The 26,514-nt window shown below is 44.7% G+C and overlaps 1 protein-coding gene across 6 annotated transcripts in view; it reads right to left on the bottom strand.

Moving 5' to 3' along the window:
• Positions 1–3,159: 3,159 nt before the first annotated feature.
• Positions 3,160–26,514, bottom strand: part of SPDL1 (spindle apparatus coiled-coil protein 1) — a 62,250-nt gene continuing 38,895 nt past the window's right edge. For 4 of the 6 annotated variants that reach the window (XM_034779592.1, XM_034779594.1, XM_034779593.1 and 1 more), the window contains 2 exons: positions 19,509–19,696; positions 16,457–17,263 (listed from right to left, as the gene is read on the bottom strand). In XM_034779592.1, coding sequence (XP_034635483.1) covers positions 16,719–17,263; positions 19,509–19,696 — 733 coding nt within the window. In that variant the 3' untranslated portion in view covers positions 16,457–16,718. Of the gene's footprint in view, positions 3,930–16,456; positions 17,264–19,508; positions 19,697–26,514 lie in introns of those variants that run through there. The other 2 variants (XM_034779597.1, XM_034779595.1) reach the window with 2 other exon arrangements.

Raw genomic sequence — 26,514 nt, 5'->3', positions numbered from 1 at the left:
GGGGGGCCACAGACTATATCTCAGATTTCCAAAGGGGGCCGAACCTCAAAAAAAAAAAAAAAAGTTTGAATGGAGTCTGCAAATGAAAAAAGGTTGAAAATCACTGGTTTAGGGCAATAAAAACCTGTACTCATTTAGTCATTTATGGATCAAGACTGAAATGAACTAGAGACATAGCTTTACAACTGGAAGTCGGTTGTTAGCTCTTGCTGTACATCACCCATGCAATTCTTACTTTACAACTCAAGTCTATTGCCTGCTTAGTGATATTTTTACTAATTCTACTCTAAGGCAGCACATCTCCCTTTGATGTTATACTTGCTTAACACAGTATTAACATTTCAGAACTGAATTTTGGATTATTTTAGAAAGAAAAGCCCCAGGGGGGAAAAAAAAACCCTAAGCTTTTACATGGATGAATTCTTGAGAGTCAAATAAAACCAAAAGTTGTCAATATTTCCTTTGGTGAAAATCATGGACACAGTTTTCATGTACAAGACCAAGAAAAGCAGGTTGATGACAGCTAAAGTCACCGATTTACTGCTATCAAACAACATCAGAGATATACTCCCCTTCTTTGCTATCACTTACCTGCTAAGTTCTAAGGATCCCCAAATGGCAATGGCTCAAGAATTTTAAAATAGAATAGCAGCACTAACATAGTATGCAAGGGTGGGAAGGGGTAGTAGGGATTAAGTATGTAGAGCCACTTCAAGTTAATTATAAATTTTAAATCAATTTAAGATTTAAAAAGAAAATTATTGAGTGTGGATTTAATATTCATACAAGTGATGTGAATGCAAACTTACCAGCACAGCTTTGACAATACATCTCAGTCCTTATGTGCAATATACTCTGCGGTTCTATATCTGAAAGACAGGTCTCCTATTCCATAGGTTTTCATTCTCATCTCCCACAGAAAGATGATCTAACCCAGGGGTCGGCAACCTTTCAGAAGTGGTGTGCCAAGTCTTCATTTATTCACTCTAATTTAAGGTTTCGCATGCCAGTCATACATTGTAACGTTTTTAGAAAGTCTCTTTCTATAAGTCTATAATATATAACTAAACTATTGTTGTATGTAAAGTAAATAAGGTTTTTAAAATGTTTAAGAAGCTTCATTTAAAATTAAATTAAAATGCAGAGCTCCCTGGACCAGTGGCCAGGACCCAGGCAGCGAGAGTGCCACTGAAAATCAGCTCATGTGCCGCCTTCAGCATGCGTGCCCTAGGTTGCCTACCCGACCTAGCCCATGGTCTGAGGTTATTTTTAAGAAGCTACCCTAAGCCACTGTTCAAGTGCCCATAATGATAATTTGGGGAATTTATATATAGCTTATGAATTCTGTTTGATAGACTGTGTGTGCAAGGTGGTGAAGTCCATTTTGAATGTGGGGCTTGCCGCCTTCTCCTGTTTTACCTCCATTTTGGACTGAAATTCAAGTATGACAATGGAGTGAACCTGAAGAAGTTCAATTTGAATTTGACCACCTAGGAACAATAGGAAGGTTGTATCCTTTGGGAAGCAAATTTCTCTAACTTTTCTGTAGGGTTTGGGGCCTGGAATTTTCTCTCAGAGGCAGAACATCGGAACCAGACATTTGTGTTAGGATTTATAAACAAGAAATTCATAGGGTGAGTGAGAGGAACAAAAGGGGAGTAAAGTTCTGACATAGGGAAGTGATTTTAACTGTGGAACCAGCCAACGGCAAAGCACGCTGACCTGTAGAAGACAGACTCCATGATTCAAAAAAAGCTATAATCCACAGAAGAATCCTGGACACTGTAAAGGACTTGGACTTAAGCCCAGAGAAAGCTCCTAAAGGATAAGGAAACTGAGGCAGGGAAATGAATGAGAGATTTTATTATTTTTGTCTCACTCTAATGTAATTATACTTAAACCATTGCAAAACCCGTGTTTTACATACTATACCTATTACACATCACCAAAGAGGTGAACTATAAACCCAGGTTGGAACTCTGGTACAACATACGGTGCAGCCAGTAGACAATCAACACTGGTCCTGAGGCAGCTGGGCAAGGTGGTCCCATTTCTGTGAAAGGGTAACAGTCTGTGCCCAAGAAGTGCACCGGGAGACCAAGGAAAAAGACAGGGATGCCACCTACTCAGTTCAAAGGAAGATTAAGAGCTCAACAAGGTCCAGTGTGGAAGGACACAAATAGCCTGGTCAGTCTCCAGACAGTGGCAGCTCTACCAAAGCTGAGATATGAGGTAAGTGATTTAAAAAAAAAAAAAAAAAAGAGGCATCAGTACAACACAAGCTAAGAAAAAAATTAATTGAATTGCTGAAAGTACAACAGACTTATACATCAATGGCCATGTTCTATTGCTGGCTAAGACTCAGGCTGTGTAATAAGTTTACCTTTGATTTTTAGTCACCTCAGTTTTCTAATGAGTTGATTACCTGCAACTAACAGAAAAACTTGGATCCACTTTGGTTTAAGTGCTGAACATATTTAGGAGCCTAACTTCAGGCACCCACATTTTGGAGTGTTTACATTTCCAGTTTGGTGCACACAGTTTTCAACGAAAGTTTCAGGGGATTAATGCCAGGCGGGGAAGGGGCTAGGGGAAAATCAGGGCACAAGTGCATAAAGACTTACTCAACAAGTTTATCAATGGGTAAAAAACTACTGGAATCATTGCCCAACTAAGACTTTCAGAAATCTTAGGTACAAAGGCTATTGGGAGGAACTTGTATGGGCTGAATTAGCCACTAGGGGGAACCAGAGCAACTGTAGAAATGATCATATTTCAAATTTAATTAAGTAGTTTAGACGTCTTAATTGGGAACACAAACATCCATTAGAATTAACCTGCACATTATCTGCATATTTATTCCCAAGTACAAAGTGCAAGTTGCAATAAACCATTTATTGTTACAGAAAGCTTATGTTTTGTATTCTACAAACACAATTAACAGAAAAAAGTAATTACATTAAGAACAGTAATAAACTTTTAGTACATAGTTTTTACACAGAATATTACAGAAAGATTTCCTGAATTATTATTATTATTTTTTTTTAGAATTTTACAGTTAGTAAACTAAGCACTTTGTCATACAATGCAACATTTATCGGCACCTTCGAAAGGAGTAAAGCAAGATTTATTTTAACTGTTGGTACATTTATAAGATCCACCCCACATTCACATGACTTTTAAAGAAAATGTTAAATGTGTGATTTAAGTATATAGGGTGTGCTGAAAATCAGAAATTGCTACACACTGGGGGAAAATGTAGCTTTGAAAGGTGCCCATTTAAAACAATTAAAACAACCTTTAGGAATTTAACAACATTAGTATTTATTGTTCTCTCTATCTTCCCTTCCATCAGTCCAGTGTCACAATAGTTTATTCACTAGAGAAATATGCAGTCCTACTCGGCTTATATCTGTATTTATTATATAGCTTCACAGGATGTCTATAGTCAACTCTAGTCATTCTGAACTGAGCTACACTTTTGGAAACCCAAAGCAACTAATGATTAGGGTCTTAACTAAAATTCAGCATGAGACAACATTTTGGGTCAAGTTACCAAAGAGAATTTATTTTTGTGGCACTTCTGAGGTTAACCAAATAGGGATGGTGAGAACCCTGCATAATAGAAGCCATAATATTAATAATTGTTCATGAAACAGAAGGCAGATACACAGGTTTCTTAAAATTCAAAGTATACGTACATTAAAAATGGTACACTATGTATTCATTGCTTCACAACAGACTCTTTAAGGCAAGACTAAGTTTCCAGATTTGCTCTGGAAAAACAGTTTTATTGCTGAGGACATTGTGTTTCAGGAGTTGGTTTAGAAGACACATATAATGTAGTGTATGTTTTCTTCTCAGGCTTGATTGTTTTTTCACTCAGGTCTTCATTTTCCACAGTTTCAAGTCTGGATCCAGCTGTTAACCTACAGGCAAAGCATCCATTCTAAATACATATTTAATTAAAGACGAAAATCAAGGCTGAGGGTCTCATTTTAACTTAGATCAAGCACCAAAATGGAATACCAATTGCCCTATTCACAAGAGAAAGTGAGGTCAGCTAGTATTTTTACTACAAGATTTGAAAACATCAAAACTGTTTTGAATTCACATAGCAATGTTCCCCATCTTTACTTTGCCACTTTAAAAAGCTTTTGGTTTCCAATTTGTTTGATCTACTGAACCAGTTTGAAACTGATGATTGAAGATGGTAACTGGTTATCAGCATGGAAACAATATCATGCCATACGTGGAACAAAAAAAAAATGAACACAAGTCACACAGAAAAGCACAAGTTCCAGGAGAACACTACCTATCAGTTCCTGATTAGCACATTACATACGACCATATAGTGGCAAAGTTATAATTCAACTTTTGTATTGTAACAGACAAAAATATAGGGCCAAACTCTGTACAATTTAAATAGAAACTGGGAATGGCTGAGCCATTACAAACATTGAATCTATCTCCCCATGTAAGTACTCACACACTTCTTATCAAACTGTCTGTACTGGGCTATCTTGATCACTTCAAAAGTCCCCCCCCCCTTACTTAATTGGCCTCTCAGAGTTGGTAAGACAACTCCCACCTTTTCATGCTATCTATCTATGTTCCATTCTATGCATCCGAAGAAGTGGGCTGTAGCCCACAAAAGCTTATGCCCAAATAAATTTGTTAGTCTCTAAGGTGCCACAAGTACTCCAATTTCCATCCAGGCTCTCTGCTACAGTAGCCTCTGTCCTGATGGCCATGAACACCTTGAAAGCTCAGTCAGTTTTTATTGACTTATTTGGGCTCAAAGTTTATCATAATTTGCCAAAGCTATGTTTTTAATTTGCATGTAGTCTAAACGTGGGAGGGGGGGGGGGAGAGAATGTTGGCTGCCATGCTGTGAGGTGTAAGACCTCCATTAAGACACAGGTTCTCAGACTTCAAGCTACAACTACACAAGTTTTTAAACTGCATAATAACTAATTAAGCTAACGATTATAATTGATTTTTACAAGCTTGTCAACTTTCAGTACATCAGACATGTCATGTTGAGTCATATTGCTTGTAATCTATTTCCAACATATATAAGGGAATTATTCAGTTATTCTCCAATAGGTCTTTCCCATCATATGGCGCTGGCCCCTCATTTACTGCTGCTATATAGCCATTTTCAATGCAAATGGTTTTCCTATTATTTTTCCCCATGTAAACAAGTGCTGCAGTTGTCAGAGATCACTTGCCATGGAAAGGGAGGAACAGCATAAGATCCACACATTTGGGTAAGGAAATCTAATTCTGGGGACTTGAAAAGCTTTATTGGAACGTGAACCTGACTTCTAGAGTCCTCACCCGACCCCATCTATCTGCAAAACATCCCACTTAGTTTTCACACCAAATATAATGGCATAAAATTCTCACCAGTTGTGGTATGCTGCACACAAGTCCCTGAAAACACTCATTTCTCACCTTCAATAAGCCTCAAAACTGTAGGCCAAGAGCTAGGCTCCCTGTGTAATCTTTTCAAGTTAACAAAAGGAGAGATTTCTTATCTTACAGCAATTTGAATTTTTAGATGGTTTTTGTCCCCCCATAGGATGCAAGTGCTCATACGCTCTTGAAAGGAAAATGCAAAGTACTGCGCAGGTGTGGCCTGCAAGCACAACACTTTGTGATCCAAACAAGGGGATAATAGGCAGGTGCGAGCCCATCACCAGTCAGTTCCTTCACAGCAACGAACCAGAGACTCCATAGAGGGGAAGGAGGGAGGTGGAGCTCTCACAGGGACAAGTTACTGTAAGGTAAGTAACCTCTCTTTCTTCGAGTACATGTCTCTTTGGGCACTCCCCTATAGGAGACTCCCAAACAGTAATTCAAAAGGTGGTGGGTACTGGGAAGGTAAGTCAAGAACTGTTGAGAGAACTGCATCACCAAAGGCAGGGTTGTCTATGGAAGCAGGTAAGGTGGCATCAGGCTTGGCAAAGGTCTGAAGAGAAGACCAAGTTGCAGTCTTGCAGATTTCTCCTCTCGGAACATCTTTTAGTAGACATGGACTGAGCTCTAGTGGGGGACTGTGCCTCAATTATTTCCCAACAGGTCAAAATACAACCCAAAACTCACTTGGGCAACTACTGCAGAGAAATACATTGGCCCTTCATTCTTTCTGCAAATGAGGTTACTCACGATGTTCAGTAACTGAGGTTTTCCGAGATGGTTGTCCCTGCAGGTGCTACTCTTTAGGTGTCTTCACGCCCTGCACTTGTAATCGGAGATTTGTGGTAGCTGCACCCGGTTGGTCCGCGCATACGCCATTGCCATTTTGTGGTGCTCCGAGTGGTTACATAATGGTGCACAGTCAACCATCCCTCTGTTCCTTCTCTATCCTGGAGTTTCAAGCAGTTTCTCTAAAGGGAGAGGAGGAGAGAGGGCTTGTGGAGCACCCACAGGAATCACCATCTTGAAGAACCTCAGTTACAGCACAAGGTGAGTAACCTTTTCTTCTTCGAGGAGTGTCCCTGTGGGTGCTCCACTTTAGGTGACTGTTGAGCAGTGCCCTTCAGTGGGGGGGTGAGGGGGGGAGAAGAGGGGCTTCAGAGTTGCAGTATGTATGGCAGATAATACCTTGAGTCCAAAGCGAGTGTCCGAAGCTGATTGTTGCTCTAAGGCATGGTGTTTCGTGAATGCATGGGCTGATGCCTAAGTTTCTGCTCCGCAAATGTCAACAATAGGGACGTTATTGAGGAAGGCTACTGATGTCCAAAATAGAGTTCATTGGGACTGGTAGATGAGAGTTTTGATAACAGAGGTGGATACATCCTGATACCCACTTAGATAGTCTCTATTTTGCGATAGAACAATAGGAGAAGCTGTTATAGCAACAAATAGTCTTGGAGATTTTCTAAATGGTTTTGTTCTTTCAATGTAGAAAGCTAGAGCTCGATGAATGAACAGCGTGTGGGAGTGATGCCTCCCTTCCGTTTGCATCTGGTTTGGGAAAAAACACAGATAAGTAGATAGGCTGATTCAGATGAAGAGGGGGAGGAGATTTTGGGTAGGGATTTGGGGAGTGGTCTTAAGGAAACTTTGTTTTTAAAGAAAGTTGTGTATGGGGTGTATGCCAGTAATGCCCCTAGTTCTCCCAGCCTTCTGGGGGATGTAATGGCAAGAAGTAAGGCCACCTTCATGGATAAGTGGAGGAGTGAGTATATGGCGAGTGGCTCAAATGGTTTTCCCATAAGCCCATGTAGGACAAGTTTGAGCTCCCACATGGGCAAAGGGTTCCTGATTGTGGGGTAGGCATTCTCAATGCCCTTAAAAAAGCGTTTAATCATCGGGTGGGTAAATATAGTGGCTCAATCCACTTTGTCATAGAAAAAGGTAATAGCTGCCAAGTGTACCTTGATGAAGCTTGTGGAGAGCCCCGTTTTTTTAAATTATAGTATGTAGTCCAGGACCCTTGGTAGAGGGCAAGATGTTGGTAAGATCTGTTTATCTTGACACCAAACACTGAATCATTTCCACTTACGGATATAGGTCTTCCTTGTACTCACTCTCCGACTGTTCATTAAATATCTTTTACTTCATCTGAACAGGCCTCCTCAACCACAGTCAGCCATGGAGTAACCAGGCTGTGAAGTAGAGTGGCAGACATGTCCTGCATATTGTGATAGAAGGTGAGGTACTAGGGGAAGGGTTCGAGGCGGGCTCACCGCCATCTCAAGGAGATATGGAAACCATGTTTGTCTGGGCCATGTAGGAGCTATCAGAAGGACACTGGATTTGTCCTCCTTGGTCTTGTGAATGACCTGGTTTAGGAGTGGGGTCAGAGGGAATGCATACATCAGTGGCATATCCCATTAGATGAGGAAATAATCACCTAGGGAGCAGTGTCCCAATCCCACTCTGGGGCAATATTGTGGGCACTTGGTATTCTGTGCTGTTGTAAAGAGGTCTATGGTGGGAAATCCTCAGTTTGAATATGGCATGTAGAATTCCAAGATCCATCTCCCATTCGTGGGTTTGTGAGAACTCTGCTTAGGGCATCTGCTGTTGTGTTCTGAAATCTCAGAAGGTAGGATGCTGATATGTTGACGTGGTTGTTGATGCACCAATTCCAAAAAGTTGTATTGCCTCTGTGCATAGGGAGTATGATTGTGCTACCCCCTTGGCGGTTTATGTAAAACATGCATGGTATATTGTCCATGAGGATCCTGATGGCTGTGTTTTTAATTAGAGGTAGCAAGTGATTGCATGCATTTCAAATGGGACTCCTGTACAAACGTTCTTTGGTTGTGTTCACCATTTTACTCTGTGTGGTGTCTATTTAGAGAGTGCCGCCATGAGAGCTAGAACTTTGGAAAAAACCTTGGAGCGGAGGACAGGCCGAAGGGTAATACTTTGTATTGGATCTGTTTATCTTGACACCAAACACTTTGTATTGTTACCCTAGGGTGAACCTCAGGAATCTTCTGTATGACGGGTGGATGGTAATATGAGCCCTGCAGATCGAGAGACAATCTCCCTTCTCTAACGCTGGAATTATTGTAGATAGTGCTACTATTTTGAAACACTGTGTTCTTACGAATTTGTTGAGTTTCTGTAGATCTGGGATGGATCTCCACCTGCCACCGCCCCCTCCCGCCCCGGTGTTGCAATGCAGGTTCCTTGGCACCGAGTTGTACGAAGTGATTTATTTCCTGTTGCAGCAGGTGCTCGTGAGAGGAGTCTCTGAAGAAGGATGGGGGGGGGGCAGGAGGAGACTGGATAGGTGGAATAGAGGTAAAGGGGATGGAGTAACCCTTTTGGATAAATTTCTAAAACCCATCTCTCTGTTGTGATGATGTTCCAGACTTGGTAAAATCGTGACAAGCTATCTCTGAATTGACAAGAGACTATTTCTGTTTCTGGAGTTAGAGAGCATGGGGGTCTTGTGCCCTTGATCACACCTTGAAAATTGTTGTCTGGAGTGGACTGCTGAGATGTCGAGGGTTGATCTTAGTTTTGCCGACATCTTTGTTTATGCAGTTAATCATACTGCTTGTGGGGTTGCGAGTACAGCGTTAAGCAGAATCTTTGTGTACAATACCTGCCCTGTTTCTTTTTATTTGCAGGTGTATAGTTTCCACAGAGATTTTAAGGTTGCCCTTGAGTCCTTGAGGGTGTGACAGGACTCATCTGTTTTGGCCACAAACAACTTTGGGCCTTCAAAGAGCAGATCCTCCACTGTCGACTGGAATTCCCTGGGAAAGCCGGAGAGATGTAACCAAGATGCACAGCGCATGACCACACGTTGCTATTGATTGTGCAGCCATGTCTGCAGAATCCAGTGAGGCCTGTAGTGCTGCCCTGGCGATGAGGTGGCCTTCTGACTTTAAACTGTTCCTTCCTCTCATCTGGCAAATGGTCAATATGTTCAGATATCTTTGAAAATACAGTGTGAGTGTACCTGGGTAGTAAAGATGCACAGTTTGCTTTGCGGAACTGTAGCGTGCCAGACGAATATGCTTTGCGACTGAAGAGGTCTAGCCTCTTTCAGTCCTTGTTGTAAGGAGTTGTTCTAGCTTGGTGCTGATTCCCCCCTTACATTAACAGCCTCCACTACCAGAGAATTTGGTGTGGGGTGTGTAAAAAGGAATTCAGAGCCTTTGGATGGAATGTAGTATTTCTTATCAGATCTTTTGCAAGAAGGTGGCGCTATTGTGGGCATCTGCCAGATGGTTTTGGCAGGCCCCATAATAGCATCATTGATTGGCAATGCAATCTTGGAAGAGGTGGATATCTGGAGTATATCCAACAGATTGTACTGCGACTCTGGTAGCTCCTCCTGAGGTATGTCCAGAGATTCTGCTCCTCTCTTAAAAAGGTCCTGGAACTGCTTGAAGTTGTTGCTGTGGTGGGGGAATTATTGTTTCGTCTGGTGACAAAGACGACAGGTTAGCTGGTGGTAGGGCTTCCTGATCTGAATTTCTCTGTTTCCTCTGCCCTTCCCTCATGTGTGTCTGGAGATGGTGGTGGCGGCGACTGCGGAGCTGTAGATCTTGATGGGATAGGAGGTCTGCGATGTTGGGCCCCGTATTATGCCCACAGGTCCCAATAAGGCCAGTTGGGAAAGAACGGCATCGGAGGCAGAGCCCATATGTGCCCAGACCAAGAGCACTCATCTGCAGGGTAATTCGATTGGTGGGATGGCCCCGGTTTGGGTGAGGAGGTGTGTAAAATCTCCTCTGTCTTCCTTATCCTTATTGCTTGACAGAGGTGGAGCTGAGCGTGGTGAAGTTGACAGTGGACTCAGTACCGACCAGGTTGGAGTGCTGTCGGTACTGAAGAGCGGCAATTCAGGGGTTGAGGATTCCCGCAGATCTGACTGCCATAAGAATTGGTGCGGTACTGATGGCATCGGTGTCAACGTCAGCGTTGCAGCCATACACATTACAGGTGTCGGTGCTGAGGGTTTTATGCCAAGCTGTGCAGGCACCACAGGTGGTGTCACTGTGCTGCTTGGTGCTGAGCACCTCTTCGGTTCCGTTGGTGCTGATGTGGAGGGCTTTATTGTGCCCTCTGAGGCGCTGTTAGAGCTTGCCCGCTTTGGGTCCTTTGCTCTATGAGAGCTCCCAGTGCCGGAAGGACCTAGGGTCTCTGAGTCCGAAGTGCTTGGTGCATCGGTTCAAGATAGACTTGGCAGATGGGGATCGCTGCTTCTTGGCTGATTCCCTCTGAGTAGAAGTCTGAGCCCTCTTTTGTGTGGCCTTTTTAGGTAAGTGCTACTGGGGAGGGGCGGTAGGAGCAGGTCCTCTGTCAGAGATTGCTGATGGAGACTATTGGCCTGGAAGGGTCTGAGACTCAAGGTCCAAGGTCTCCATAATGAGCAATTTCAGTTGGAGATCCCTTGCCTTCCTGGTTCTGGCCATGAGGTTTTGGCAATGTGGACACTTTTGATAAATGTGTCTTGCCGAGACACCGGACGCACTGTGCGTGTCCGTCAGATACGGGGATAGAAAGTCTGCAAGTCAGACAGTTTGAAACCCAGTGATCCAGGCATGCCGGATTAGTCTGTCTCCAAAACGCAATAGGGGACAGTCTATGGGAGCCTAAACCTAGCTTCCTACTAAGGGTAGATACAGAGAAAAGAAGGGGAACATTTTTTTTTGGTAAAATAAATAAGATAAGGGATAACTATTTAACTGTTACTTATCCCACCACTAAAACTATCTAATGCTAGCCTCCCCATCTTTTCTGGACTTAAAACTATAAACCATCTTTTTTGGACCTGCCCTTACATCCCAGACAGACCTTGCATTTTGAGGGATATGGGAGTCCCCCAAACACCGCAGGCTACTTAAATGTCCATCAGTAGAGGGAAAAGACCTGTGGTAGGACTTAAACACATGTGCTAGGCATAAATTTTGTTCTGGCATAAAGGTCCAGAAGTAGGAGGGGGAAAAAAAAAATCCCTCTCCAGAAGCGCGCGCGCGCACACACACACACACACACACACACACAGAAAACAAAGTAAATAACTGGGAAACAAACAATAATGAATAAAGACTTCCACAAGGTGAAAATGGCAAGAAGCTGAAACAGCCAATAGCAAAGACTTTGTCTCAAGCTATAGGCGGCTGAGCAGGAACTGAGTGGTGGCTGGCTTGTACCTCTCTATATCTTCTTATAGATATGCATAACAGGAGATGTTGTTCTGTGCAGGCACAGGCCCATGAGCACTACTTTCCAGTCTCCAATCAAGAGCGCACGGGCAGATACTATGGTACCAAGGTGGATGCACTCATAGCAACATATACTCTAAGAACCATCTTACAAACTTCATGGTTGGGTAAGGAGTCTGTCCAGCTAGATTAATGAGCTTCATCTAAAAAAAGCAATTATGTTCCTGTAATACTGGGAGCTTTGCTTGCCAAGTATCTTCTTGCTAGCGCTCCTCTGCTTGATGGCTCCCACACCCCTCCTTCCCTTGATGTCCTCTGGACCACTACCTGCAAGTCCCTCAGGCAGTTTAACTTGTACATGAGCCCCTCTGACAGAGAATTCAAAGTGTGCTACTCTGCTCATTATCTCTTGATAATGATGTTTAGCCAGTGGTTTCTATAGTGTAAACAAACAGATGAACAGTAATTAATTAAAAATAAACAGTTAAACTATGCCTGAGCTTTTGTTTGACTCCACACATAATCCAAGCTCTCTCTCTCTCTCTCTCTCACACACACACACACACACACACTTAATAAAAAATGGCTGAGTTTTCTGACAAAAAATTGTTAGAAGGCCAAAACACACAGAAGGCCAATTAAAATCCAGTATGCTTACATTACAAATCCTGGTGAAACATTGCCAGAAACTTTTACAAGATTGTTATATGCCTCCATGAATAATAAATAGGGCCCTATCGAATTCACTGTCCATTTAGGTCAATTTCAGTCATAGGATTTTAAAAAATCGTAAATTTTATGATTTCAACTATTTAAATCAGAGCTGTCATGGTTTTGTAATTTTAGGGGTCCTAACTCATAAAGGATTGGCGAGGGGGGTATCAAGGTTATTGTGGGGAGGTTGTAGTACTGCTACTCTTAATTCTGTGCTGCTGCTGCTGGCTTCAGAACCGGGCACTGGAGAGCAGCGGCTGCTGGCCAGGAGCCCAGCTCTGAAGGCAGAGCCGCCACCAGCAGCAGCACAGAAGTAAGGACGGCATGGTATGTCTATAAATGCCTGATAAATGTCTATCAGGGATGGTCTAGACAGTATTTGGTCCTGCCATGCGGGCAGGGGACTGGACTCGATTACCTCTCGAGGTCCCTTCCAGTCCTAGAATCTATGAATCTATGGTATGGCATAGCTACCCTTACTTCTGCACTGCAGAGCTGGGCACTCAGTCAACAGCCACCACTCTCTGGTTGCCCAGATCTGAAAGCAGTGCAGAAGTAAGGGTGGCAACACTACAACCCCTCTAAAATAGCCTTGTGACCCTCATGCAACTCCCTTATCGGTCAAGACCCCCAATTTGAGAAATGCTGGTCTGCCCTGTGAAGTCTGTATAGAGTAAAAGCACACAAAAAAGACCGGATTTCACGCTCCGTGACGCATTTTTCATGACCGTGAATTTGGTAGAGCCCTAATAATAAAACGTCACATGTCTGCAAGTTTCAAGCTGCAACATCTTTCTGTACCATGTACCCAAGTCAAGAGTTCTGTTAAGACTATTTCTACCTTGAAGCAAACATCAACTTGCATCTTGTATGACTCAGATATTTTTTACACACACCCACCCACCTTATCAGGTAATTAAGCTTTTCACCTAAACAAAAATATATTAAGCCAACTGACAAGTCAGATATACAAACCCTCTCTACCTAACCATCATCAGTTCTTCTCCACCCTAAGGAAGTAAAAGGAGGATGGTATAGCAAGTATCTATAGGGAAAGTTAAGTGATCTCAACTCTGGTTATTGCTAAGTAAACTTCCTTTCTCCTTCACATTATTTCTTCTGCCAAGCCCCATTATAGTAAATCGTGAAACAAACAAGGAGATTATGGAAGAGAGCTGAGAAGTGATAACTAAGCAGAGAATGAAGGACTGTGTATTGCCAAATAGCATGCAATCTGGCTCCTACACAGAAAGATATTTCAGGAAAAAAGTCAATTTAAAACTTCAAGATGGAACATCACAAATTTCAAAGAACAGACACTGAGTAAAGCAGTTGCTCCTCCTCCTGGGGATCATGAGCTTAAACAGGCTTATAGAACTTTGCCAACAGGAATGAAAGCCTTGCTATTCTCTAATGAGTCTGTACTATGGGGTGCAGGGGGCACAATCAGGATAATCCAAAAGGAAGAGTTAAAATGAAATTAAAATAGCTGAGTCAGAACACTTTCCTCTTGCTTGGAAAGGAAAACCATGGAGAACAAACCAACATTTAATACTATAGAGGCCAAAAGCTTTAGAGTTTTGATTTTTCTTTTCTATATCTATGCGCTATCTAGGCCAACAAAGTGGTGCAGGAGAAATAAATCTTCCCATAAATTAGAAATTTTGCTTGATTTTATTTAGTCTTCATCCCTCCCCCCCCCCATCCTTTACTCCCCAAACCCTCCATTTGTCATACACACTTTCCTCCTTGGCTTTAACCTCCCTTCAAACCCACAGCTGACTTCTCTAATCCACCTTTTCACCCTCAAAAATGCTACACATTTTAACTGCCTTCCATTAACCCATGAATTATGGATGTTACTTTCTCCAAAGCCTGCTGATGCTACTTCATCAGTTAGTCATACGGGGCACCTCTTTCACATCCAGCTTTAAGTGTTTCCTTCCCTTCTAGATAAGGCAAGATGGCCCCAAAGGAGGCCCGAAACTCCAAAAGCCATTATAACCAATTTGACCCTCTCGGGCCTTTCCAATTTTTGACATTCCTGCTCATTCCTCCTCACCTTCCTCCTAGATGAGGGATGTGGAGTCAGTATTTAGGACTATTTACTTAAAATCAGTTGGACAATAAGCTCATAAGACTGTTTGGGAGGGGAGAAATTCTATTCTAACTACATTGAAAGCTCAAAATTGTGCCCCTCAAACCAAAACATTCAATATCTGAATTATACCACAGAAGCCAGAAGTGTGCATCCAATAATTACCTTTGAGTTCCTTATATTTCTTACAAGTTGTACATGCACTTAGCTGAACCTTTGTGACCTTTTCCCACATGCATTGAAACAGACAGTTGTCACCGTTTAATTTGTTATTAAGCCCACTCTCACCCATTAAAAAGGTACTTTAGTAACTAATGCCAACAAATAGCAGAACTAAGCATCATCTTCTAGCATTAAGTCCTTCTGCACTTCCTGGCCAATATCGGATTTTGTCTTACCGTATTCCCCTCTGTTCCTCTCATGACAGACTTGAGGCTACCTTGATTTTCTTCTCACCTAAGCCCTTTTCCATGCTTCTGCATATATGTAATTCCTCCAGGAACCCCACTTCCCAAGTCACAGCCCCATCATCATTCAAAGCATTCTTACCCCCAGTCCATTTAACCTACTAATTAAAATGGAACCTGCAAGTTCTTCCAACCCAGTGATGATGCAATGTTACACTGAGAAAGCTCAATGGGGGTATCTCTCTATTATTCATCAGATCTTCTCTGAATTTATATTTTAAAGCTTCTCTAAATAGTGTAAATATAAAACAGTAGTTATGAAGTGCAGTGAATGAGACTTGAGTTTTGCAAAAAAAAATTGTGATCGCACCATTTTAATTAAAAAGAAGAACAGGAGTACTTGTGGCACCTTAGAGACTAACAAATTTATTAGAGCATAAGCTTTCGTGGACTGCATCCGAAGAAGTGGGCTGTAGTCCACGAAAGCTTATGCTCTAATAAATTTGTTAGTCTCTAAGGTGCCACAAGTACTCCTGTTCTTCTTTTTGCGGATACAGACTAACACGGCTGTTACTCTGAAACTTACCATTTTAATTGCCTCTAATTACATCCACACAAGGAAGCAATAAAGAGGTTGCACAGGAATCTTTACTTCTAGCATTTCCTAACTTTGATCTCACAACCGTAACATTCATTCAGCATAGTTTTGTATCTGATTTCCATATGTTTTTTAAACAGTTTGTATTATGTTTGATTGTAGTATATATGGTTCCAATATAAAACATTATGCTGTACCATGAACAATGCTAAATGGAAGACTGAGAAAAAAAATATTTCAGAAACAAGTGAGGAGCGAAAAAAGGGGAAGTTTCTGCGGGGGACTATAAAGGAGACAGAGTCAACGTTAGAGGGAGTGGCTCACGTTCCTGCAGCAATTATTTTCTGGCAAACTAGCTTGCCCCATGGGGAGTTATATTCCATTCTAAGTTGAAAGACTGACGCAAGAACATGGTAAAAAGCAAAATAGTAAGGCAGCTGGACATCTCATGGAAAATGAACACTTTTAAAGGAAACTTAGCTTTTTTCCACTCAACATTCTATTCCACCCTCCTTCCAGAACGACTTCACTCAGCAATCTTCTCAACATGGCTACACTCTATTGTGTGCAGAATCTGACCTGAAATACTAGAGATAGCCAGCATTTTCTGATTATTTTTACTTACGTAGCTTTTTGACCTATCATTAGAGCTCAAATGTGTAATATTAGCCTTCAAGTGATTTCTATGTTCTCACACACGCTCCCACATGAGAATATTAGCTTGAACAAAAAAACAGAGCATCAGCAAACAGAAAACAGAGCATCAGCAAACAGAAAGTAGCATTCTTTTTACAAAGACAAAAAGGTTGGACCTCTGTACACAGTGCTAGGTGTCTATCAATCATGACTCAAATTTTGAATAAAAGTGAAATTTTTAGTAATTTTGACAAATATTAGTTTTCAAAACAAAAGTTGTGTTATTACATAGTCCATTAAAACATGACCTTAAATAGTAAAAAGACATTTGAAAGCTACTGGTAATCATTTTTTGATAAGTGAAAATTTTAGGTTATGTATTACTTTAAGGTCTCAAGTTTTCGTACTATTGGAATGCAATCCCTAAAGTCCTGCCATAGTTAGTTTTGTATGGCAGCCTCAAAGTACCCATGAAAAGAAGCCTCATTTGAAGCCTCAGCAAATGAAGTCTGATCTATCATGGTTAAGTTAAAGATATACAAATTGACACTGATATTTTGAATAATATAGTAAACGTTAAATATCAGTTATTCCCAAGATCCAGGTTCATGATTTTAAGAGTCATTTACATTAGCAATCATTTTAGCCTTTTTAAAGGGTTTTGAAAAGTTGAGTGTAGGCAGCCGGAACTGAGGAATTACACTGCATGCAACACTGAGAAAATAGATAAAGAAGTGGATAGCATAGTTCATGCAGCGAAAGAAAACAGATGCAGGTCTGCGCTGATTGCCATCAGCATACACACAAGATGACACTGACCTGGAGGCAGCTGGAGTTAGAGAGTTATTTCCATTTCTTTCACTTGAACCTTTGATGTTCTCTTTAATTTTAACTCTTTTCCTATCCTTCTCGGGTTCAGCCCTTTGTTCTGTTGCGGGAAGCGGAGTGATGTTCACTGGTGCTGCCACAAGTACATATTTTCTTTGAGGATCATCACTTGGATCCAAGTTTTTGGTACATATCTTTCTTTCTTCCTTATTTTGAGATGAAAAGTGAGTAGTTTTCTCTACTGTAGCATTTTTGCTATCTCCAGGTTCAGAAGTCATGTCCACTGGAATCTTCTCCCTCCTTTTTATGCTTTTAGGGATTTTAATTAATTCTAGAGAAGAATGATAGTTATATTTGTATACAAAGAAACATGTTGGTAATTGAAATAAACGTACATGTTCGTATAATTACTGAAACCAGCAAGATAGCATTGAATCTATTTAGGTGAGAATTTGTTTAATGCAGACCATCAAGATGTTTAGCTACCTCCATCAGCATGGAGCTATCAGACAGTGACTTTTTAGTAACATACATGTAGGAGTTCCAAAAGACTTTAATTGGTACCTCTGCTTTCGTCCTCTCACCTCTATTTTAAAACTTTCACCAAACCCTTTTAAGCAGATATACCTAACTTCACATACCTCCTTTTATGTTTTTTTGATTCTTTTGACATTTGGGCTGATGTCCTGGTAGCTAAAACATACTGATGACGTACTGCTCAAATAAAAGGCAGGTGCTTCTTTTAGGCAAAAGGAGCTACCTCAAACTGTACTCTATTTCCTAACTTTAGTTTCCTTTCTTCATGACCATGGACTTCTTCCACATTTGTTTCACTACACATCTGCCTATTATCTTTGCAGTACTCTTCATGTGGGCCATAGTTTCATCTCTAGGTGGGCAAGTGTGACCTCCCCGACCCTAGGGCTTTCCAATTCCCTAACTTTCAAAAATGCTGATTTTTTTTTTTTATGATTATGAAGAAGCGTGACACCAGTTTGTAGCCGCAAAAAGAACAGGAGTACTTATGGCGCGGTCACAATAGTGCAGCAATCCCACCATGCCCTCTAATCTAATCTTTCAGTGTACACATCTCAACTGCTCCAAGAAATGCATAGGAAGTTTGCAATTGTCCCAAGACAACTAAGAGAAAAAAAACTGAGGGTTATACAGAGATCAGCATACCCGGCAGCTTGAAGCTAATGGAAATTTAGAAATAATCACAACAGTTCTCATTCACACTGAACTAGGCTTTGCTCCACTGCTGAAACAAGACAACAGTTACAGCTAAGCCTTTTTAGCTGTAAAACATTCTTGCAGGCAACAGAAAATAGAAAATATTACCAACGCTTCCTTTTTAGAGGCAGCATCTCGAACTGGCAGAGAGCTGAGCTTGCACTTCTCTTCCTGCCAGTACCTGAGATAGCTGACCTCTCTGTGGACTCTGGGACCCCTTCAAATTCCCGTTGTAGGATTAAATGTGAGCTGAACAATTAGCTGTATACACAAGCTTTGTAGTGGCCATACAGTAGCACTCAACAGGCTTCTCAGTGAGGCAGATTCTGGAAGAATTCACTCACAATAAGGAACTACTGTGGCATTCTGACTTCTCCCCAGTTTGAGCCAGCTTAGAGTATGAACAAGCACTGACATGGCAGCCTTGTCAGACTGAACCAGCACATACTCGTTTCTGGTAAGATTTTGTGAATTCAAGAGAGATTCAACCTGACCACCATTTTCTAGTGGAGGAGAAATGTTTTGTTCGCCAACTATGCCATACTGGGGGGGGGGGGGGAGAAGACATATAAAAAGGAAAGAGTTTAACAGGTAAACCCATTCAGTAAACAGCACCACAAAAGATTTCATACTCAGTGGATATGTCTATACAGTCCATGGGCAGTGAGCCTCCCACTCTGGCTCAACAGACTCTGGCTCAGGCTAGCACTCTAAAAATAGCCGTATAGACAGCTCTTTCAAGCTGTGACTCAGGCGGGAGCTTGGGCCTGAAGTGTAGGAAGGGGTGGGCTCCAACACAAAATTTGCCTTTAAAAGCTGGGATAATAATGCGCAAGGTTAGAGTGCTAAGCCACTGCTTTGTATGCATGGTTGTGGCAGATTCTCTCTAACAAAGGAGAAAGTTACATGGTCAACCCTCACTTTCAAAAACAAGTCTGAGCTGCTTCAGAGATCTCCAGAGTAATGTGTAGGCCAAGTGTCTTGGACTGGTAAAAATGTTCTATTCACTATTTGCTGTGAATTTCCATGTTTCAGTTTCAGAATTCTATAGCACAACTATATATACACACGCACACAGATTTCAGACTTGTTAAATTAAAAGTCAGTATACTAATTCAATATATTCATTTCAATAAAGCAATGTTTTAAAAATCACTTCCGTTCTGCAACTTACAAGACAGTGGGATGTTTTACAGTCACTTGTTTAAGTAGAGTGTTTATGGTCAGGTTGAAGGAATCTTTTTAGTTGGTTGAAAACTCAAGCCTCAACAAAAAAGTAGTTATAGCAAAAGAGGCTCAAGTATTTATTTTGTTCAACTTTATTAGTGATCAGAAATAGTTACCTTCAGGTTCGTACTTCATTTTCAGCTCGTCCAGCATAACTCGCAAGTTCATGTTCTCACTTTGGCATACCTGCAGTTGCCTCTCATTGGCAAAAAGCTTCCTTTCTACCTCCAGAACCCTCTGGCTCTCATATAAAGCTTTCATCCTCTGTAAGGATAGTTCGTTTCTCAAAGTTTCGGTCTCCTTACTGGGAAGGAAAAGGAATTGACCAGTTTGAAATTCACAAGGGTCAAATTAGGTAACAATTTACAGTGAGCTTTCAAAGCTAAAGTATTTGGTTTCTCAAACCCTCTTAGAACAATTAACTGCAATTGGAAGTCCAAATCCTCTAGGAAGCTTTGAAAAATCCCAACCCAAAGTTGAATTTTGAAATCTCTTCATTTCTCAAATAAGAAGAATAGTTTAATGGAGAACACAAGGTACTTGAACAAGCAGTTATGTAACACTGTAGTGAAAATTATACAATACAACTTTAATCTGAGAACCCTCCCTCCCAAATAACAACCTGTGCATGGACAAATACAATTTAGTTTTGTATTCAACTTCAGAGCCTGTATTTGCAATGTTTGGACTGGGAGTAGTCCATTTGAACTAAATACTGAAGACTGGGGGACAGATCTCTGGCTGATCTAAATTATCATAGCTCCACTGAAGCCGAGGCTTTGCTCCTCTGCATACAGTACCAAATTGGATCATTTTAGTAGAAGACTATACTGCTGTTATTCTGTATGATCAAACCTGGACTTCAAACCAGAAGGAAGTTCCCAATAATATTTTAGATACAATTTTCTCTTTAATTTGAAATAAGTGTGTAACATGTCACCTTAGACTGGGGGTGGCAATGGCATTAATTTATAAACAGCTAAGGATGAAAGTAAAGCCAAGGACCTCTAGAACTAAAATCCAAGACAATCAAAACTAAGAAAAACCTCTAGAGTAATAGTAAAAGCCACACAATGTCTTTCACAATCACATCAGTAATGTAGATTTCGGTTTCCTGGACCAAGAGAGACTAATATAAAAGGTTAACAAAACAAAGACAAAAATGAGCATTCTAGGTGTTAAAGAAGGGGCATGCTGAAGCCAGGCTGCAAAGGAATCCTAGAGGGCATTGTCCCTGGGGAGGCACTCTATGCCAATGAGATAAAAGGGCTTCAGTAACATGGAAGGGATCTGTAGCCCTATGGAGAGCAGAGGAGATTTTAAGATAAAAAACAGTTACCTACCTTTTTGTAACTGTTGTTCTTCAAGATGTGTTGTTCAAGTCCATTCCAAGCAGGTATGTGCGTGCCGCGAGTGCATGCCAGCCAGAAGATTTTCCCCTAGCAGCGTCCGTGGGGTCGGCGTTGGCGCCCCCTGGATTGGCGCCTCCATGGCACCCTATATAGGGGCCCACCGACCCTCCACCCCCTCACTTCCATCTTGCTGGCACTCCAACAGAGGGGCAGGAGGGTGGGTACTGGAATGGACATGAACACCACATCTCGAAGAACAAGAGTTACAAAAAGGTAGGTATCGTTTTTTCGAGTGATTGTTCATGTCCATTCCAAGCAGATGACTCACAAGCCTGATCTTAGGCGGTGGGGTCGGTGTTCACTGCGGACTGGAGCACTGCGCAGCCAAAGGCTGCATCATCTCTGGCCTGGTGTATGATGGCATAGTGCTATGTAAATGTGTGGATTGAGGACCACGTGGCAGCTCTGCATATTTCCTGTGTTGGGATCTGAGCCAGGAACGCCACGGAGGAGGCCTGTGCCCTTGTGGAGTGGGCGGTGATTGGCGGGGCAGGCACGTTAGCCCAACCGTAGCATTCTCGGATGCAGGCCGTGATCCATGAGGAGATCCACTGTGATGAGACAGGGAGTCCCTTCATCCTGTCGGCCATGACAACAAAGAGTTCCGTTGACTTCCTGAACAGCTTGGTTCTTTCAATATAGAATGCCAGGGCCCTGACATCTAGGGAATGCAGCCTACACTCCGTGCTGGAGGAGTGTGGCTTAGGGTAGAACACAGGGAGAAAAATGTCTTGACCCATGTGGAATTGGGAGACCACCTTCGGAAAGAACGCCGGGCGTGGCCTGAGTTGGACTTTGTCTTTGTGGAAGACAGCGTATGGAAGCTCAGATGTCAGTGCTCTGAGTTCCGACACCTTCCTGGCCGAGGTGATAGCCACTAGGAATGCGACCTTATATGAGAGAGATAGCAGAGAGCACGTAGCCAGGGGCTCGAAGGGGGGCCCTGTGAGGACAGAAAGGACCAAATTGAGGTCCCAAGTCAGTGCTGGTTGCAGAGTATGCGGAAACAGTCTGTCCAGGCCCCTGAGGATGCGACCAACCAATGGGTTCGCGAAAACTGAACCACCTTCCACTCCTGGGTGGAACGCTGAGACAGCCGCCAAGTGGACCCGAACCGAAGAGAGGGAAAGTCCTAGCTGTCTCAAATGAAGCCAGTAGTCCAGGATAAGAGGGATCGGGGCGAGCAATGGAGCCTGTCCCTGCTGTTCGGCCCAGATGGAGAGGCGCTTCCACTTGACCATGTACGTGGCCCTGGTGGAGGGTTTTCTGCTACCGAGAAGGACTTGCCTGACCTGCTGAGAGCATTGCATCTCCACAGGGTTTAGCCATGGAGCATCCAGGCTGTGAGGTGGAGCGACTCCAGGTTCAGGTGGCGGAGATGGCCCCGATCCTGCAAGATCGAGTCTGGGTCAGGGGCAGCGTGAGGGGCGCCCGTGTGGACATGTGCAGGAGCGACGTGTACCAGTGTTGGCGCTATCAGGATGACACGAGCATGATCTCTGCGGATCTTGGAGTACCCTGTGAATCATGGGAATCGGGGGGAAGGCGTAAAGCAGGCCGCCTTCCCATGAGAGGAGGAAGGCATCCGTCAGGGATCCTGGACTGCGCCCCATGAGAGGGCAGAAACGTCGACACTTCCTGTTTTCTCTCAAGGCAAAACAGGTCTATCTGGGGATAGCCCCAGAAACAGAAAATTGAGCATACTATATCCTGGCGAAGGGACCACTCGTGACCATGGAACGAGCGGCTGAGGGAGTCCGCCAAACCGTTCTGTTCCCCCAGGAAGTAGGATGCCATCAGGTGAATTGAGTTCTGTACACAAAAGTCCCATAACACAAGGGCTTCCCAGCACAGGAGCGAGCACCCCCGTTTGTTGATCTAGAACATCGCTGATGTATTGTCCCTGAGGACTGAAATGCACCTGCCCACCAGGTGAGATTTGAAGGTCAGACAGGCTAGACGCACCGCCTTTAGCTCCCTGACGTTGATGTGTAAGGAAAGGTCCTCTTGGGTCCTGAGGTTCCCCAGATGCACCCCACATCCCATGCGTCTGTTACCAAGGATAGGGAGGGCTGGGGGCTGGCGAAGGGTACTCCCACGCAGACCTCCTGCAGGTTGAGCCACCACTGGAGGGAATCCAGCACCGTCTGGGGGAGCATCAGAGTCTAGGACGTCCCTGGCCGGCAGGTATACGGTCGCTAACCAGGCCTGGAGAGGGCGCAGCCAGAGCCTGGCGGGGCTCACCACATATGTGCACGCAGCCATATGACCCATTAACTTGAGGCAGTTTCATGCTGTGGTGGTCGGGAAGCGTTGGAGACCGAGAAGGATTTCGGACATGGACCAGAACCTGGACTCCAGCAGGTACGCTCTGGCGTGTGTCAAGTCCAGAACTGCCCCTATAATTTCTATTCTCTGGGTGGGGGATAGGGTGGACTTGGCCTCGTTCAGCAGGAGGCCGAGCTCGAGGAAGGTCCGTATGATGAAGACCGCCTGAGCCACCACCTGTGCCTTGGCACGGCCCTTGATGAGCCAATCGTCCAGGTAGGGGAACACCTGAATCCCCTGCTTGCGCAGGAAGGCTGCCGTGACTGCCATGCACTTTGTGAAGACCCTCAGGGCTGCTGACAGGCCAAAAGGCAGAACCGTGAACTGAAGATAGTCATTGCCCATGACGAATCTGAGGTAACGCCTGTGTTGGGGGATTATTGCAATATGAAAATACACGTCCTTCAAGTCAAGGGCGGCATACCCGTCCCCTGGATCCATGGAGGGAATGAGAGGACAGGGAGATCATGCGGAACCTGAGCTTCTTTACAAACTTATTCAGACGCCGCAAGCCCAGAATAGGTCTGAGGCCCCCTTTCGCCTTCGGTATTAGGAAATACTGGGAGTAGAAGCCCCTGCCCCTGAGCAACTTCCTCCACTGCCCCTGCTACGAGGAGGGACTGCACTTCCTGAATTAGAAGTTGCTCGTGAGAGGGGTCCCTGAAGAGGGATGGGGAAGGGGGTTGGTGGGGCGGGAGGGAGGAGAACTAGATAGAATATCCCCTGTCTGCCGTGTGAAGCACCCAACTATCCAATGTTATTTGGGACCAGGCACGATAGAAGGGGGACAGACGTGACAAAAAGGTAGGGTTGGTAGGATCCAGAGTCCTGACTGGTAGGTTGGCCCTGACTGTACCCTCAAATTGGGGGTCTAGGCCCCGATGGGGGCCTTGGCTGACCAGATGACTGGCCGGGGGCTGTTGTTGCCTCCTTCTGCTGTTCCTGCCCCGCCTACGCAAGGCATCCGTGCGGTGCTGAGGCTAGTAAGGTCACGGAGCCAGTTGCAGCCTGAACTGCCTACATTGGGTTACTGGGGTGTGTAATCCCAGCGAGTGAAGGGTAGCCCTTGAGTCCTTTAGGCTATGTAGCCTCTTGTCCATCTTTTCGGAGAAAAGCATGGGCCCTTCGAAGGGGAGGTCCTAGATGGTCTGTTGGACCTCATGTGGAAGGCTTGAGACCTGAAGCTAGGCTCCCCGCCTCATAACCAGCCCGGTCACCAGTGTGCGGGAGGCTGCATCCGTCGCATCCAGGGCTGCTTGGAGGGATGCCCGGGAGATTAACTTCCCCTTCTCTACGAGAGCAGAAAAGTCTGTTTGCGATTCCTGGGGAAGGAGTTCAGCGAACTTAGACAATGCTGAGCATTTATTGTGTCCGTACCGGCTCACTATAGTTGGTTGGCTATACGTAATTGCAGTCCCCGTTGAGTACACCTTTCTGCCAAACAGATCCAACTTTTTGGCCTCCCTGTTCTTCGGTGCAGACTCTTGGAACCCTTGACGCTCCCTTTGGTTGGCCGCATCCATGACCAGAGAGTCCGGGGGAGGGTGGGCATACAGGTGGGCACGAGTAGCACCTCTATGTCTTTTTGGCCGTAGGGGCCAACGAAGCTGGCGTCTGACACCGAGCGTGGGATGTATCAGCTATCGTTTTGATCAACAGTAGGGCTACCCTGGATGGGAGCAAGGGGGCCAGGATGTCCACTACCGGATCCACATCCACCTTGATCTCCTTCGCTTGGATCGCCAGGCTCTGGGCTGCACGCTTAAGTAGTTGCTGAAGCACCCGGTTGTCCTCTAGTGCCGGTGCCGTTGAAGTTCCCGCGACCGCCTCATCCGGAGAGGAAGAGGAGGAGATCACCTGCGAAGGGCCTTCCTCTGTACCCTCAGTCTCTGCAGGGGCCAGAGGCTCATGGTACTGCGGTTGCGTGGCCGGTGCGGACGTGAGATGTGGCACCGCGGCTGGTACCGGAGTAGACACTGAACGACGAGGCGTGCTGGGCGGTGCCTACGGTGTCGGAACCAGGTCCCTGCCGATACCTATGACTAGGGGGTGCCGGACTTTGTTGTGGCACACCCCTATCGGATGGCAGTGCCAGTGGTGGAGCCACCAACGTCGAGGAGACCGATGCAGACCTTGAGCGAGGGCCGTACGCCTGTCCCATGGACTGATGGTAAGCCCAGGGAGTCCAGAATGCCACTGCTGCTGCCACTGTGGCGAGTAAGGTTGCTGGCTCGCCTGTGAAGCCGACCTCCTGCTCCTCAATCTACTGGAGTGGTAGGACTCCGCCTCCGAATCTGAGGTCTCCTAATAGGAGGACCTAGGGGAAGCAGTACCCACTGTTGCCGGGGAGTGGTGCCGCGGGGCTGGGGAATGCTCCTTCTACGCCAGTGCCGGTGGAGTGGTGCCGGGCGGGGACTGAGGTGACATCATGGCTGGCTTGCCCCTTGATTGTATTGGGGGTAGGGCCATGGTCAGCAGCTCTTTCCACCGGTGCAGAGAGGCCAGCACCGGAAGCTTAATAAGTCAGAGACCACCTCAAACACCTCCGGCATAGATGGGAGACACACGTCATCGCTGAGATCCGGGGATCTCGACCGGTCCGGACTCGACCGCACCCTCTCCGGGGCGGGAGTCAGAGCTATGGGAGGATGAGTTTGTGGCACGGCTTGTCCCCTTGCACTTGTGGATGCCACCGGCCTTTTAAGGTCCTGTTGGGGTGATCGGCCCCTCACCAGCCTCTTCTTTTTGGCGGGCACCGGAGATGATGATCACTGCCTTACGGAGGCCGATTATCTAAGTCCCGACTCTCTCCAGTGCCGGGACTTAGAGGTTTTGGACTGGGCCTCCTGCCTTGTTACCGGTGCCAGGGCGCTGCGCACCAAGGAAGAGGCGCTGGGCACCGGATCAACCGGCTCAGGGTCTGAGTGTGGCCGTAAGGCCGCCTCCATCAGGAGCACTTTGAGTCTCTGCTCTCTGTCCTTAAGAGTCCTGGGACAGATATTGCACTGGTCTCTCTGTCACTCTTCGGCATAAACTTCCCGCAGTCCTTGCAGAGTTTAAACCCTGGGGACCCGTGCATGCCCCAGCGGGGCGACGCGTACTTTGGGGGAAAGCCCCCCTCCCCCCAAACAACTATCAACCATCAACAACTAACTCTAATTCTAAACTAAGAGAGGAAACTATTATATACACTGAAACGGGACACTGCTATGCTTGCTGCAAGAGCAAGCAAAGTTCCACCTAGCCGTCACCGGCGCTAAGAAGAAACAGTGAGTGGAGGGTCAGCGGGCCCCTATATAAGACGCCATGGAGGAACTACTCCAGGGGGCACCAAGGCCGATCCCACGGACACTGCTAGGGGAAAATCTTCCGGCTGGCGTGC

The sequence above is a fragment of the Trachemys scripta genome, chromosome 8, assembly GCF_013100865.1.
Source record: "Trachemys scripta elegans isolate TJP31775 chromosome 8, CAS_Tse_1.0, whole genome shotgun sequence".
Lineage (NCBI taxonomy): Eukaryota > Metazoa > Chordata > Testudines > Emydidae > Trachemys > Trachemys scripta.
This window is presented reverse-complemented; position numbering and strand designations above follow the sequence as displayed.